This window comes from Megalops cyprinoides, chromosome 23 (genome assembly GCF_013368585.1).
Source record: "Megalops cyprinoides isolate fMegCyp1 chromosome 23, fMegCyp1.pri, whole genome shotgun sequence".
Lineage (NCBI taxonomy): Eukaryota > Metazoa > Chordata > Actinopteri > Elopiformes > Megalopidae > Megalops > Megalops cyprinoides.
In genome coordinates this window covers 20,958,039-20,970,059 of record NC_050605.1, presented here as the reverse complement: position 1 = coordinate 20,970,059, position 12,021 = coordinate 20,958,039, and the positions used below count along the sequence as shown (strand labels likewise).

At 46.8% G+C, this 12,021-nt stretch overlaps 1 protein-coding gene across 1 annotated transcript in view; it reads right to left on the bottom strand.

Annotated features, from left to right (window-relative positions):
• Window positions 1–205: 205 nt before the first annotated feature.
• Window positions 206–12,021, bottom strand: part of LOC118770261 (tetraspanin-9-like) — a 55,036-nt gene continuing 43,220 nt past the window's right edge. Inside the window, exons 3-7 of the mRNA XM_036517827.1 lie at window positions 9,903–9,977; window positions 4,552–4,653; window positions 3,631–3,762; window positions 2,450–2,533; window positions 206–306 (exon numbers count right to left, since the gene is read on the bottom strand). Of these exons, the coding sequence (XP_036373720.1) occupies window positions 235–306; window positions 2,450–2,533; window positions 3,631–3,762; window positions 4,552–4,653; window positions 9,903–9,977 (465 nt within the window). The 3' untranslated portion in view covers window positions 206–234. The remainder of the gene's footprint in view (window positions 307–2,449; window positions 2,534–3,630; window positions 3,763–4,551; window positions 4,654–9,902; window positions 9,978–12,021) is intronic.

Sequence of the window (12,021 nt, the reverse complement as noted above, 5' to 3'; positions counted from 1 at the left end):
CAAATAGAAAAAAAAATGTGGAAAGATAGCACATAGTGTTCCTTGCCAAAAGTCAATGCCCTTAATCTTTCCAGTTCAATTTCTCTTTGGCAAATAAACTGATTGGAAATGACAGGAGAAGAGAGGGACGCAGATGAAGGCTGTGTAGGCCTCTTGGGAGCTCGGGGGAAGGGGGGGGGGGGTGTAGCCAGGGATGCGGGGAGAGAGGGGTGCTCTGGGTGCGCCCCCCTCCCCCTAGGCGTCGTACTTCTTCCCGGTCCTGTGGATCTGCTGGAACAGCGTCATAGAGAAGGCCATTCCCAGGAGCTGCAAAACAGGAAATGACATCAGCTGGTGTCTCCGACTGGCGTGCTACGCGCTTGAGCTTGTGTGTGGGTGTGGCTGCGTGTGCGAGCGCATCTATGCTCCTGTGCATAGAACTGATGTTTCCATTTCTGAGAGGAAGGCACTGTTTACAGCTTTATAATGCATCATACTGCATGATACTTGAAGCAGAGATGATTTTGAAAACAATGCACATTACAGATTCCACACCACTATATTGATTTCACATTCAATTCAGGCCTGCTTTATATCTTTTGATGATATAATACCTGATATATGGAGAAAATTATGTCAACGGGATAAATTGAAATTCACTGAAAACGAGAGGTTCTTTGAAGATTCCATTTTTCAGTCCCCGGGACGGGCGGAATACTTTCACATCAAAGTGCTTCGGCTCATCCTAACGCCATTACCTCTAACGGTCGGCCTGTGCTGCTCGCGTCTTCATTAAACAGACGGCACCTTGCGCAGCCTTCCGGCATCTGCAATTCTAACTCCCGGAAAAATCGCTGACTCCCTCTTTGATAACAGTCCGCCGTCCTTGGACGCGGGTCCTGTCTTTGCCGGTCAAAGCACGGCTGAGGAAGGAGGCAGAGCTGCTTCCTCCAGCCCTGAACACCGTTCCATTTCACAGCGCCCTGGGAGAGCGCAGCCCAGAAATTATAACTCGATTCAACTTCCTCCAGCCCCTGCTGTTTGTGTGGCCTTTAAAAAAAAAAAGCCCCCTGTAACATTTCGATAGCGAATGGAGCTCATTTCAAACATGTCACTGATTGATTTACTATATCAGGCTCAAAACAGTTTACTGTATCAGAAGTAGAAGTAGTTATTACCTGCAAAATCTGTACAACATCAAATTATTATTAAACATAAATTATCAAATTACATCAAATTATGGGAAACTCGAAGTAAAAAGACAGTGTCCTCATAGTCTCTCTCTCTCTCTCTCTCTCTCTCTCTCTCTCTATGATCTGACAAGGTTAAAAAATATATGCAATGGTGAAAATCTTTACCCTACCAGTGATGAGTGAATTGTGGCAAAACTAGAGTTGCAGTGTCACTTTTTCAAATGAAATGACGCAATAAAAAGCACGCATGAAGCAGAAAACATGATGTTTCCGCCATCAGACTGAGCTGAAGTCGCTCTAACGACCAAAGAATAATCTTTTCTTTTCAATAAAAGATAGGCCTTACTAGTATTGTACCTGAAAGTTGCGGTTTGTAGACCTGCCCATCAGTAGTAGGTTGGACATGAAAGGTGAAGCTTATTTTATGAGGAAAAACCCCAGGTTTACTGTGAAATATGGCAGGGGGTCTATTATTTTTGGGGTTGTTTTACGGTTATGACTCCTGGAGTCCTTGTTAAGATACAGAGAGTTATGAACTCCAACACCTCGCAGGACATTTTGGCCAACAGCCTGGCTCCCTCTGCCAAAAAACTCAAGCCTGGCTGAAAAGTCCAGCACAGCCACAATCCAAAACATTCATCCAAATCAAAGAAACAGTGTAAAGGTTAGCAAAGCACCACATCGGTGTTTGCAGCTGCCCATCTTAATTTCCACACATTTCCACAATGCAATCTAACATTTGTGCTTGAATTTCAGGAAAGCAGTTCACGGCAGAAAACCAGAAGATCTGGTGTACGCAGAGGCGTTCAGTCAGGAGGGCTGGAAAACAGGTCAGAAAGACTCCTCAGAAAGGCCAGAACCTCATAACACCCTATGGGAAGAAGTGGGGCATTTAAAAACACTACCTACAGGAGAGAGAATAAATTCTGTCCTCATTTTTCTCTGGAATAAAATGGATTATTTGGGAACAATACGACTTTGCTCTGTGAAAAGATATTAAAACATAAATTTAATGTTTAATATTTCAAGTGCAAAAAATGATCCAATATATGCATTGTTTCTATCACGTTTTCATTAGTATTCAATAGGGGTACGAATACATACAGAGGACGCAGTGTAAATACACAAACTGAGGTTATATAATTTTTTTTTTTTGTTTTTTGTGTCAGTGTTTAATCAGAGATAAATGTGAATGAATATTGAGGGCACAGTGTGTATATACGTTCGCGCGCGCGCACACACACACACACACACACACACACACACACGGTATTTACCTGCACGACCAGAATGGACATGCCGATGGTGCCCAGCAGGTGTTTGTTCTCGTCCAGCCACTCCTCCACCTTCTCATAGCAGCCCTGGAAGGAGACGAGACGCCGCTCAGCGTCAGAGGACAGGCGGAGCAGGGGAGCATGCAGACAGAGGAGCGCTCAGGGCAGAGAGCTCAGCGGGGCCCCCTGCTGGCACCAGCATGTAACCTCAGAGCCTCAGTAAATATGTCATCTGTGAGCCATCAATCAAGGAGCGTGAAAGAAGAGAGCGAGGAGAGCAAGCATCTGATGTAATCACAGCGCTGACCGGTCAGCTCCCCTCCGGCTGATTCATGGCTGTGAAGCTGCTATAGGACAAATCATCGACCAATCAGCTTCCCTGCAATGCTTTAGTGAAGCCGGCCTCCCTGCCGCTATGAAATGAACATGACACGCATTCCAACAGCTTTATATCTGTAAACCAAGGCTTTCGGAATGAAACGTCCCTGAGGGCACGGCCTCTTTTCCTAATTCTTCATTTTTCATTCGAGCTGTAATTAGCGCATTAATTTTTTAAGCGCACTATCCAGTTAAACCTTTGACTGGAAGCTGAGCCATGATATCCAAAAAAAAAAAAAAAAATCTAAAAACACACAGAAAAACACACACACACACACAGACACACAAACGTAGAAATAATATGAAAAATACAAATGAAAAACCCCACCATGCCCTACACTCACTTTTACAGACACCCTGAGCAGCTCCTTGCTGAGCGGGCTGAATACACAAGAGGCACAGATGACCAAAAACATGATGCAAACACAGGAAACTCCCGCTGGGCCAGAGAGAAGCACTGCCTTTTTCCTAATGGACAGACTTCAATGGTAACGTGACCTGTATATGTCTCCGTCCGTTTGGGAAGCAGGGGTGAAATGACCGAGACTTCCATGGTTAAAACCCTCCGTGATAAAGTTTACACTTCGGAGCATTACAAGTATGCAGGTACATTCACTTCTGTGCTACATTTCCATTAACCCTAACCCTAACCCTAAATTCTTCTTACTCAGCGCTTGCAGAAATTTATGGATATGCATATGAACCTCTCTCTTCTTTCAAAATCCAGTTCAGCCCAATGCCACACAACCTGGTCCAGATCAGACCGGATAGGACCAGATAGGACCGCTGTGCTCCACTCCACTCACCCGATTCCAGAACATGTTGGTGGAGTTTCGGCCGCACTCCTGGTAGTGCTCTTGGCAGCAGCGGTCGGGCACCACCTTCTCCTTCAGGGCCTCGTGCCAGTCTGTGTAGCCCGTCACTCCGCAACACTTCCACTGCAGAGCAGACCAGAGACACACGGCGGACACAGAAGGGGCATTACTTCACTTTAAATACCGACAGCATGAAACATAGAGACTCAGAAATGACACAGACAGGGAGTTACTGGCCGTGCCACTTCCCTTTAAACACTAATAGCGCTTAATACAGGCACAGAGATGAGACAGAGTCAAGTGACTGCCAGTGTCAGTTCTCTTTAAGTGCTAACAGCACTAAGCACAGAGACACAGAGATGACACAAACAGGGCATTACTGGCAGAAGCTTCTCTTCAGATACTAACGGCATGAAAAACAGAGACGCAGAGACGTTTCTGCAAGTGCCAGTTCTCCTTAAATACAGATAGCACTAAGCACAGAGACACACAGATCACACAGACACTGTGCCTCTTAGCCAGTGAAGATCAATGGCAGTGACAGACCAGCGGCAGACCAGCCATTTCTCCACAGATGTGACACCGTGGAGAGCAACTTTCATGGGAAATGAGAAATTAAATGGAACTTGCATCAGACATCACACTGTACATACTCCCCGCAGTATAATTCACACTGGAAAGGATTTGGTCACGAGCGTGAATATGAATGCATGCGTTTGCTGCTGAATATGAATATACTCATGCATTATGTAGCCATGCAGCGAGATAAACTCGCAGTGACCCCGCATTAATACACTTTCCGCCTTTTGCTTAGCGGCGCCGTTCATGTGTATAGAACATGCGGAACCGATTCCGCGGTGGCCCGGGGGGGCCGGCGATGACGTGACAGAGAGAGCCTCGAGGCGGACCCACCTCGGCCTGGATGATGTTCCAGGCGTTCTTCAGGCCCACGTTGTTCTCCGTGTTGTAGAGGGCCAGCCCGTCCTTCAGGTCCTTCCTGGCGTTCTCGCTCACCTGGGTGAGGCGGGAAAGAGGAGGTCAGCTGGGGGGGTCAGACACACTCTGCCGAGATGGAGGTGGAAGACAGCAGTCTTTCAGAGTGCGTCGTTGTGAAGTGCTGTAGTCAAGGACCTTTTTGCAAAAAAAGCGAAACCCCTACATGTCTGCTCTTTGCCTTGGAGCTGCAATCTCCCAACCGTCCGCTTTTCGCATTGTAATTGGCTGTTATAGTGACTGACATCACCAAGGTGTTCAGGCAAAGACAAGGAAAAGGAAAAAGGAAGAATGAACTATTGACCCCCACAAAGCACTAACACCACACAGATAGCCAAGACAGCTCCTTCTGTAAGCAACAGAAAGTGCTATGCGTACCTGGCCACTGTGACTACTTGACCATCTATAATGATGAATGTTTACCAACCAAACACATGCAGACTTACGAGACCCAAAGAAAACACCTGTAGAGAAACTGCATTAACCTTGGACACAAAGCTAGCAGCGTTAGGGGTTTTTTTTTTTTTTGGGCTGTGAAATTTCATAGGACCTAAACAATTTTGTGTTGCAGTGCATTGAAGTGTCTCACGGCATTGCAATTATTTTCATCCTGACCTGCTGGCACCAGAAAAAAATCAAGATAAATATGCGAGCAGTCGCCCAGAGACAGCCACTGAGATGGTTAATGTTCGCTGCACTGCAGCTCCGAGACTGCTGATACAGATATCTGCCTATCGGTGTGGGTAAAGGGGTAATTACAGCCGAAAAGGCACTGTAAAAACGCCAGTCTTATGGGAGATTTAATGTTATTGCCACAGAGGGAGACTCAGCAGCTCCTAAATTGAAATCTTACGGATTGACAGGATGATCTCCTTGGATATGTGAGGTGCAATAATGAGAATGTAGCCCACACTAATGTTTAAGGCAGACATATTGCGAACTGCACTCTAATTTTCACTTGCTGTTGGAGCTCTTCCCGTCTTTGCTTAAGTGGACTGTTTCCGTTAGAATCACCAGTAAGCATAACACTCCACATGAGTGTTTCTGTATGAGAAAATCTGAGGCAGTGTAATGACACGGAACCAAATACATATGCAGTTGTATATACAGTTATATACATTATACAGTTTAATAGGTCATAGTATCTCTGCTGCAGACCAGTAACAATATCTCCATTTAAAAATTCTTATTTTTCCCCTCAAAGCGACATCTAGGTTTATAATGATGTATCAGCACAGCAATATCTGCAAATCATCTCGGATCATTAGAATCATTAAACATTCAGCTGAGAGTTTACTCCCCCGTGATGAGATAAAATATCACATTTCACACTTACAGTACAGGATAGAATTGTACTGGGGGGGTGACATTGGGATTGAGAAATGAGAAATCATAACTACAGCTCTTAAATACCGCACGGCCTTGACATCAAAGTATGTGTGAATGTCAGAACATTAAAAAAAGGTTTGAGAACAATCTGGTCTCTCATATTTTTCTGGTATTATTAGAAAAAGCTGTATCCTCTGTATCATCCACCTCGCCCCTCAGGCAAGATCACATCTCTCCTTCAGTAGTAAAATGAGATGAGGAGTACGACCCATCAATCTCCGACTCCAAAATGTCACCATCTCTGCACTGTGTGGATCTCCCGCTCATTATACCAACAACAGAACGGCAGAATCACAAGATGACAAGACAACCTGCAAATGGTAAACGCCGCCGGGGTGTGATTATTGCATTTTTATTTTGGTAACAAAATATTCCATCTATTTTTTTATCACTCAGTTCAAAAGACACAAATGGAAAAAAAAAACTTGCCTACGATATGATCTGACATTCTGCCAGTCGTGACTCCAGGTTGTTCTTTGTGTGTTTCAGATTAACAAGAAAGTGAATAAAAAAACAAGTTTCATTATGTTGACTTCTGCTGTAAAACCAATTTGAAAAGTATAAAGTTTAACTTCTGCCAAAGAGGGGGGGACCTGCCTTGCTGTTTTGTTTCTGAACCTTGGGGGGTTAGAAACCAGCCTAATACATCTATGACATAGACTCCATGCTGGGATAATGTACAAATAAAATGAAGGAGAAGTAACTGATGACTGAGCGGAATTATGCGTTTATTCCAAAGCCACTGCAGTCTCTGTGCATGCATGGAACCTGCCGCTCTTGTTAGGCTTTGCTTTTGGGTCATGTCTGACACGGCTTTAGCGTCATGTCTCACCGAAGCCCTCTGTCGCTGACACCACTGTACCCTTTCCGTCATGCCTGCTCGCACGCACTGGCGTTCGCCGCGGTGACATACGGCGACACGGCATGACATTGCGGGCTTCTTTCATTAAAAGTTCACGCGGGCCTGCCTCTGGGACGCCGGGCCGCAGCCGTCCCACCCCGCCGAAATGCGAGCGGTCGTTAATCACCATCGGAAAAAAGCCCTGAGGCTCGCGGAAGTGCGAAAAGGTGTGCTTGTGGAATGCGACGCGTCCCGCATGGAAGGTCCCCAGCACACCGCTCCGCGAGGCCAGCCCTACTGAGCACGGCGCTAAGGCCTCTGAAGCACGCATGCCCTCGGACACGTGTCTGTGCACAGGCCCGTGAGCACTGGGGTGTCTCTCATTACAGCTGACAGTCAGCGTCGTTTCAACAGCCCTCCATGCGTTTTGGGAGAGAGATTTAAGGAGGAGTCAGCACACTTCAGGTCTTAGCTCATCTGAGCGCTGTTCCATCTCAGACCCCCTCCCCACGAGAACCTGGTCATGGACGCAAGATCCCTCCTCCCTCCCTCCCTTCCTTGAAATCGCCCTCCCTCAGCTCCTCAATCTCACAGCCCCCCTTGTTCTGTGACTTCAAACACCCTCAGAATATCTCGTCTCTCAGCGGGCCGCTGCGTGTTAGCCCCGCTCCCCCCCCCCTCCATGCCACGAGCTGGCAGCCGAGATGGCGGCAGGAGCGCACCCCGCTGGGAGGGCATCAGATGGTTTGGGACGCGGCCCGGACTTGCTGCCCTGTCTCTCGCCAATCCGCTCCCAAGCCTCCGTGTTTTTTTTTTTTTTTTTTTTTTGCCGTGCGCCATCTCCTCCTCCTCTTCTATGGGCACCACGCGGTCCTCTTTCTTTTTTTTTTTATCGCAAATTTAATTTCCCAGGGTACCCTCTGAGTTCCGCCGGTCAGGGACGGCTTTTGAGAGACTTCGCACCGTGACCCCTCCCTGTGGCCTGAGGCCTTACCCCTCCCGTGACTGCTGTGGGATAAATAACCCGTGGAAACGGATGAGCTCAGCAGCCTTACCTCCAAAACCTGTGCGGGCAAGAGGGCATTAGAATGCAGAGCCGGTCCTCTGTCCCCTGCAGCCCGTGAGGAAAGCTGCCCCCGCCGCCAGCCCTGAATGCAAGCCGGCCGGCGGCGATCGCGGCAGACCTCCCTTTAATCAAACGAGGCGCGGCGGCGAAAGGCCTGCTGGAACCGGGTCACATCGCTCGGAGGCGGATCCTCTGATCTCGTCTCTGGCCTTCCCATCTGCTGCGATCAGATGGCGGGTCACTGCTGTGCCAGAGACGAGGGAGCAGGGAGGGGGGAGCGGGGAGGGGGGAGCGGCTGTTTCATCAGCGGAGACTCACGCCACAGAGAGCCGGGAGGCTCAGACACCTCTCCGACCTGCACCGCACTCACGACCTGAGTGGAAAAATCCTCGCCGCAAAAAAAGAAAAAAAATCAGCCCGGCAACGAACCGTCTGTCACTCCTAATGCTAAAGTCTTGCTGAAGTCTTTGCTTTCGTGGCTCCCCGTCATTAAATAATCATCCCTTTCAACACACTGTGAAATATTCATTTCGGAGTTCCGCTAAATGGTTTCAAGTATACGCGCATTACTTGTTAATATATGCCTTGTGATTGCGAGATCAAATGGCAACGAAAATGACAACTTCTTCTCATCTCATTGCAAAAAAAAGGGGTAAACCACATACATTCACATCCTATTTCATATGACCAAAAAAAAAATCAAAAGAATATTTCCTGGCAAAGAATTATCGCAACAAACGGGTTCAGGCGATCCTGTCACTACACAGTGCTCTGCATACGGCATGGATCTGAGTACGGTTAAAACAGCACGCCGTAACGTGGGGCGGGTTGACATGTCACTTTCGACTGCGGATGCTCGGTGCTGGGTGCTCGCAGCCCTTACATCTCAGTGGCATTTAAAGGCCCGGTTAAAAGGGAGAGCGCGTTTAATCCCATCAGAGTCATCACTCCATCTTCCATTACGCCTTAACGGGCGATAAACACGCCCTAATCTCTGGAGATGGCAGCGGCGGGGGCTCACTCAAGCTGGGCTCTTGATCTCGCCCGGGCGGGATGACACGGCCCCCGTGGCAGCCTCACGGCAGGACTTATCTGAAGCGCGGAAGAGGTGCACCCTGGGAAGAGCGCTCGACTTTACCTCTGCCGCTCGTCTAGGGGTGCAGACATAACCAAGGTGACTTCCAATTAAGTTCTGTTTTCTGATTCATGGGAAGTGAATGGCATCCAGCATCAAGCCAGAGGACATCTTTAGCTCAGCTGATTCACGTTTACATGACAAATGCCAGAAACATTTGCACAGTTAAAGAGTCACGCCATCTTCCTGATAGAGAGCAGCCGTGACTGTGAGTGATGACCTCAGAAGAAAAGAAATATCTTGCGCTTTCTCAATGCAACAATGCTGGTGAAGACCACTTGACTCCTGACCAGCGGCATTCTGAATAGAACATGTGCACTGGTGTCTCTATTATTCCTGTGACAAATATTTGGGGGGGGGATGACATTTCGTGCCCGAGTTCTCAGGACTGTCATTCATCCCATGGGCTTTTTATATTGTCTGGAATACCGACCATTCCCAAAACATACCTCCACTCCTGTTGCTGGTTACTAAAGCCAATGGGGTCCTGGGAAAACCGGCATTAAATGTGCCTGGCCTCTGGCACGGGCAGCATGTGGCTCTGTGTGCATGCACATGTGTGTCTGTGTGTGTCCATCCATGAGTGTGCCTGTGTGTATGTGTGTCCATGAGCGTGTCTGTGTGTCCATGTTCATTTACATGTGTGTGTCCATGAGCGTGTCTGTGTTGGCGTGTTCATGAGCACATGTCCACGTGTGTGTGTGTCGATGCGTATGTCCGTGTATGCGTGTGTGTGTGGGTCTGTGGTATACTGCTGAAGAAGCTACATTTCTAGGAATAGTTTGAAAAGAAAAGGTAACGGCATTAGTGTAAGGTGAATGGCATTTTAGCATCCTTACCTTATCAGTGTAGACGAAGAACAGAATGAGTAATATTAACTCCGCCAGGAGAATGATCAGCAGGACAATGAAGAACTGTAAGACATCAGACAGAGAGAGGGGCACTGATTCAGGATCAGAACTCGTGACAGAAAACCAGAGACACGGGCTCAAACTTAGCGTTCAAGACAGCAAAGCAAAGAGAGAAGGTTCAGAATCAGAGCTCACAACAGAAAACCCGAAACTGGTTCAGAATCAGAGCTCATGATGGAAAACCCGAAACTGGTTCAGAATCAGAGCTCATGATGGAAAATCCGAAACTGGTTCAGAATCAGAGCTCATGACAGCAAACCAGAGAGAAAAACTGGCTCCAGATCAGACTTCATGACAGAAAAGCAGAGACAGACTGGTTCAGGATCAGAGCTCATGACATAAAGCCATTCTTCTTCAGATGAATGACTCCCACACCCCAGTGCTCCGTCTCTCCTTCTGTTGAATATTTACACAGACCGTCGGCACACCATGTAACTAGGGCATGGCCTAACTAAATTGCACTGATGACAGTTTTCTTAATTACATATTTATTATTTTAATGTAACAATTCAGTCAGATATGTTCTGTACAAAACAAAGAGACAGAGAGAGGAAAAAGAAGCAGATGATTGTTTATTGACTCTTCAGATGGCTTGTTATAAACTATTTTCAGAACATCTTCTTTTCAACACAGAGTTGAAAGAATTATGTTTTCTGACAATGAGCTGATGATTGCTGAACCAGACGTGTGTGTGTGTGTGTGTGTGTGTGTGTGTGTGTGTGGTGTGTGTGGTGTGTGTGGTGTGTGTGGTGTGTGTGGTGTGTGTGGTGTGTCGTGTGTTGTGTGTGGTGTGTGTGTGTTGTGTGTGGTGTGTGTGTTGTGTGTGGTGTGTGTGGTGTGTGTGTGGTGTGTGTGTGGTGTGTGTGTGGTGTGTGTGTGTGTGTGTGTGTGTGTGTGTGGTGTCTGTGGTGTGTGTGTGTGTGTGGTGTCTGTGGTGTGTGTGTGTGTGTGGTGTCTGTGGTGTGTGTGTGTGTGTGTGTGGTGTGTGGTGTGTGGTGTGTGGTGTGTGGTGTGTGGTGTGTGTGTTGTGTGTGTTGTGTGTGGTGTGTGTGGTGTGTGTGGTGTGTGTGGTGTGTGGTGTGAATGTGTTGTGTGTGTGTGTGTGTGTGTGTGTGTGTGTGTGTGTGTGTTGTGTGTGGTGTGCGTGCGTGCGTGTGTGTGTGTGGATTGAATGCTGGCTTCTGCTTTTGTGCACTCTTTCAGCTACCCTGCCATGTGTATCATGATAAATAGAGCTTGCGGTATGAGGACATCATTCACTGAACTCCCAGGATATTTTTGTTTAATCCAGAGAGAGCTGTTTGTGGAATAACCGCAGAGATAATATATTGATCCAGAACATCAGATCTGTCATTGTCAGAACAGGACATTCGACTTTGGCGTTTCCTCAATCATTCTGTTATCTATAAGGCCAGCCTCTAACACACATACAGCACTTAGACATAAAATGTAAAATCACAGAGTTATAGCTCAAGGCATGGTGAACGTTTTTATCTAATGTGTAAATCCGACCTCCAATGAAATAACATACATCATTGGTGATCATTTTTACCATGCTGTCCAACTGAAATTCTGTTACCACAGTGATGGGACTTAGAATGGCAGAATTAAAAAGCAACTAATCACTGATTGTGGTTGAAAGGCAAGCTAAACATCTCAACTGCTTCATTTTAGTTTACGTTTCGTGAGAGACCTCTCAAAACATCCTAGATCATTCTAAAGAGTTAGGCTCTTGCATGTACTCTCTTACAGGAGTGATCGTGAAAAATGTAATGGTATAAAACAAAAAACAATTAAAAAAAAAAATTGCACTGGAAGTACTTCAACATTCTTCTATTTAATAGTCCATGTCCCCTATTTGAAAGAATAAAAAATTTCATTAAGAGTCTTTATTCATAATTCCAGCTGATGAGCAACACAAAGGGGGCTTGTTCTGACACTTTCTTTCACTTAGGCTATGACCCAGCTTTATGATAAAGAGATGCTGGGCTTTGGTCTTCATTTGCATACACAGCTCTTGTCTAATCTCTCCCTCCAACATGGGGAT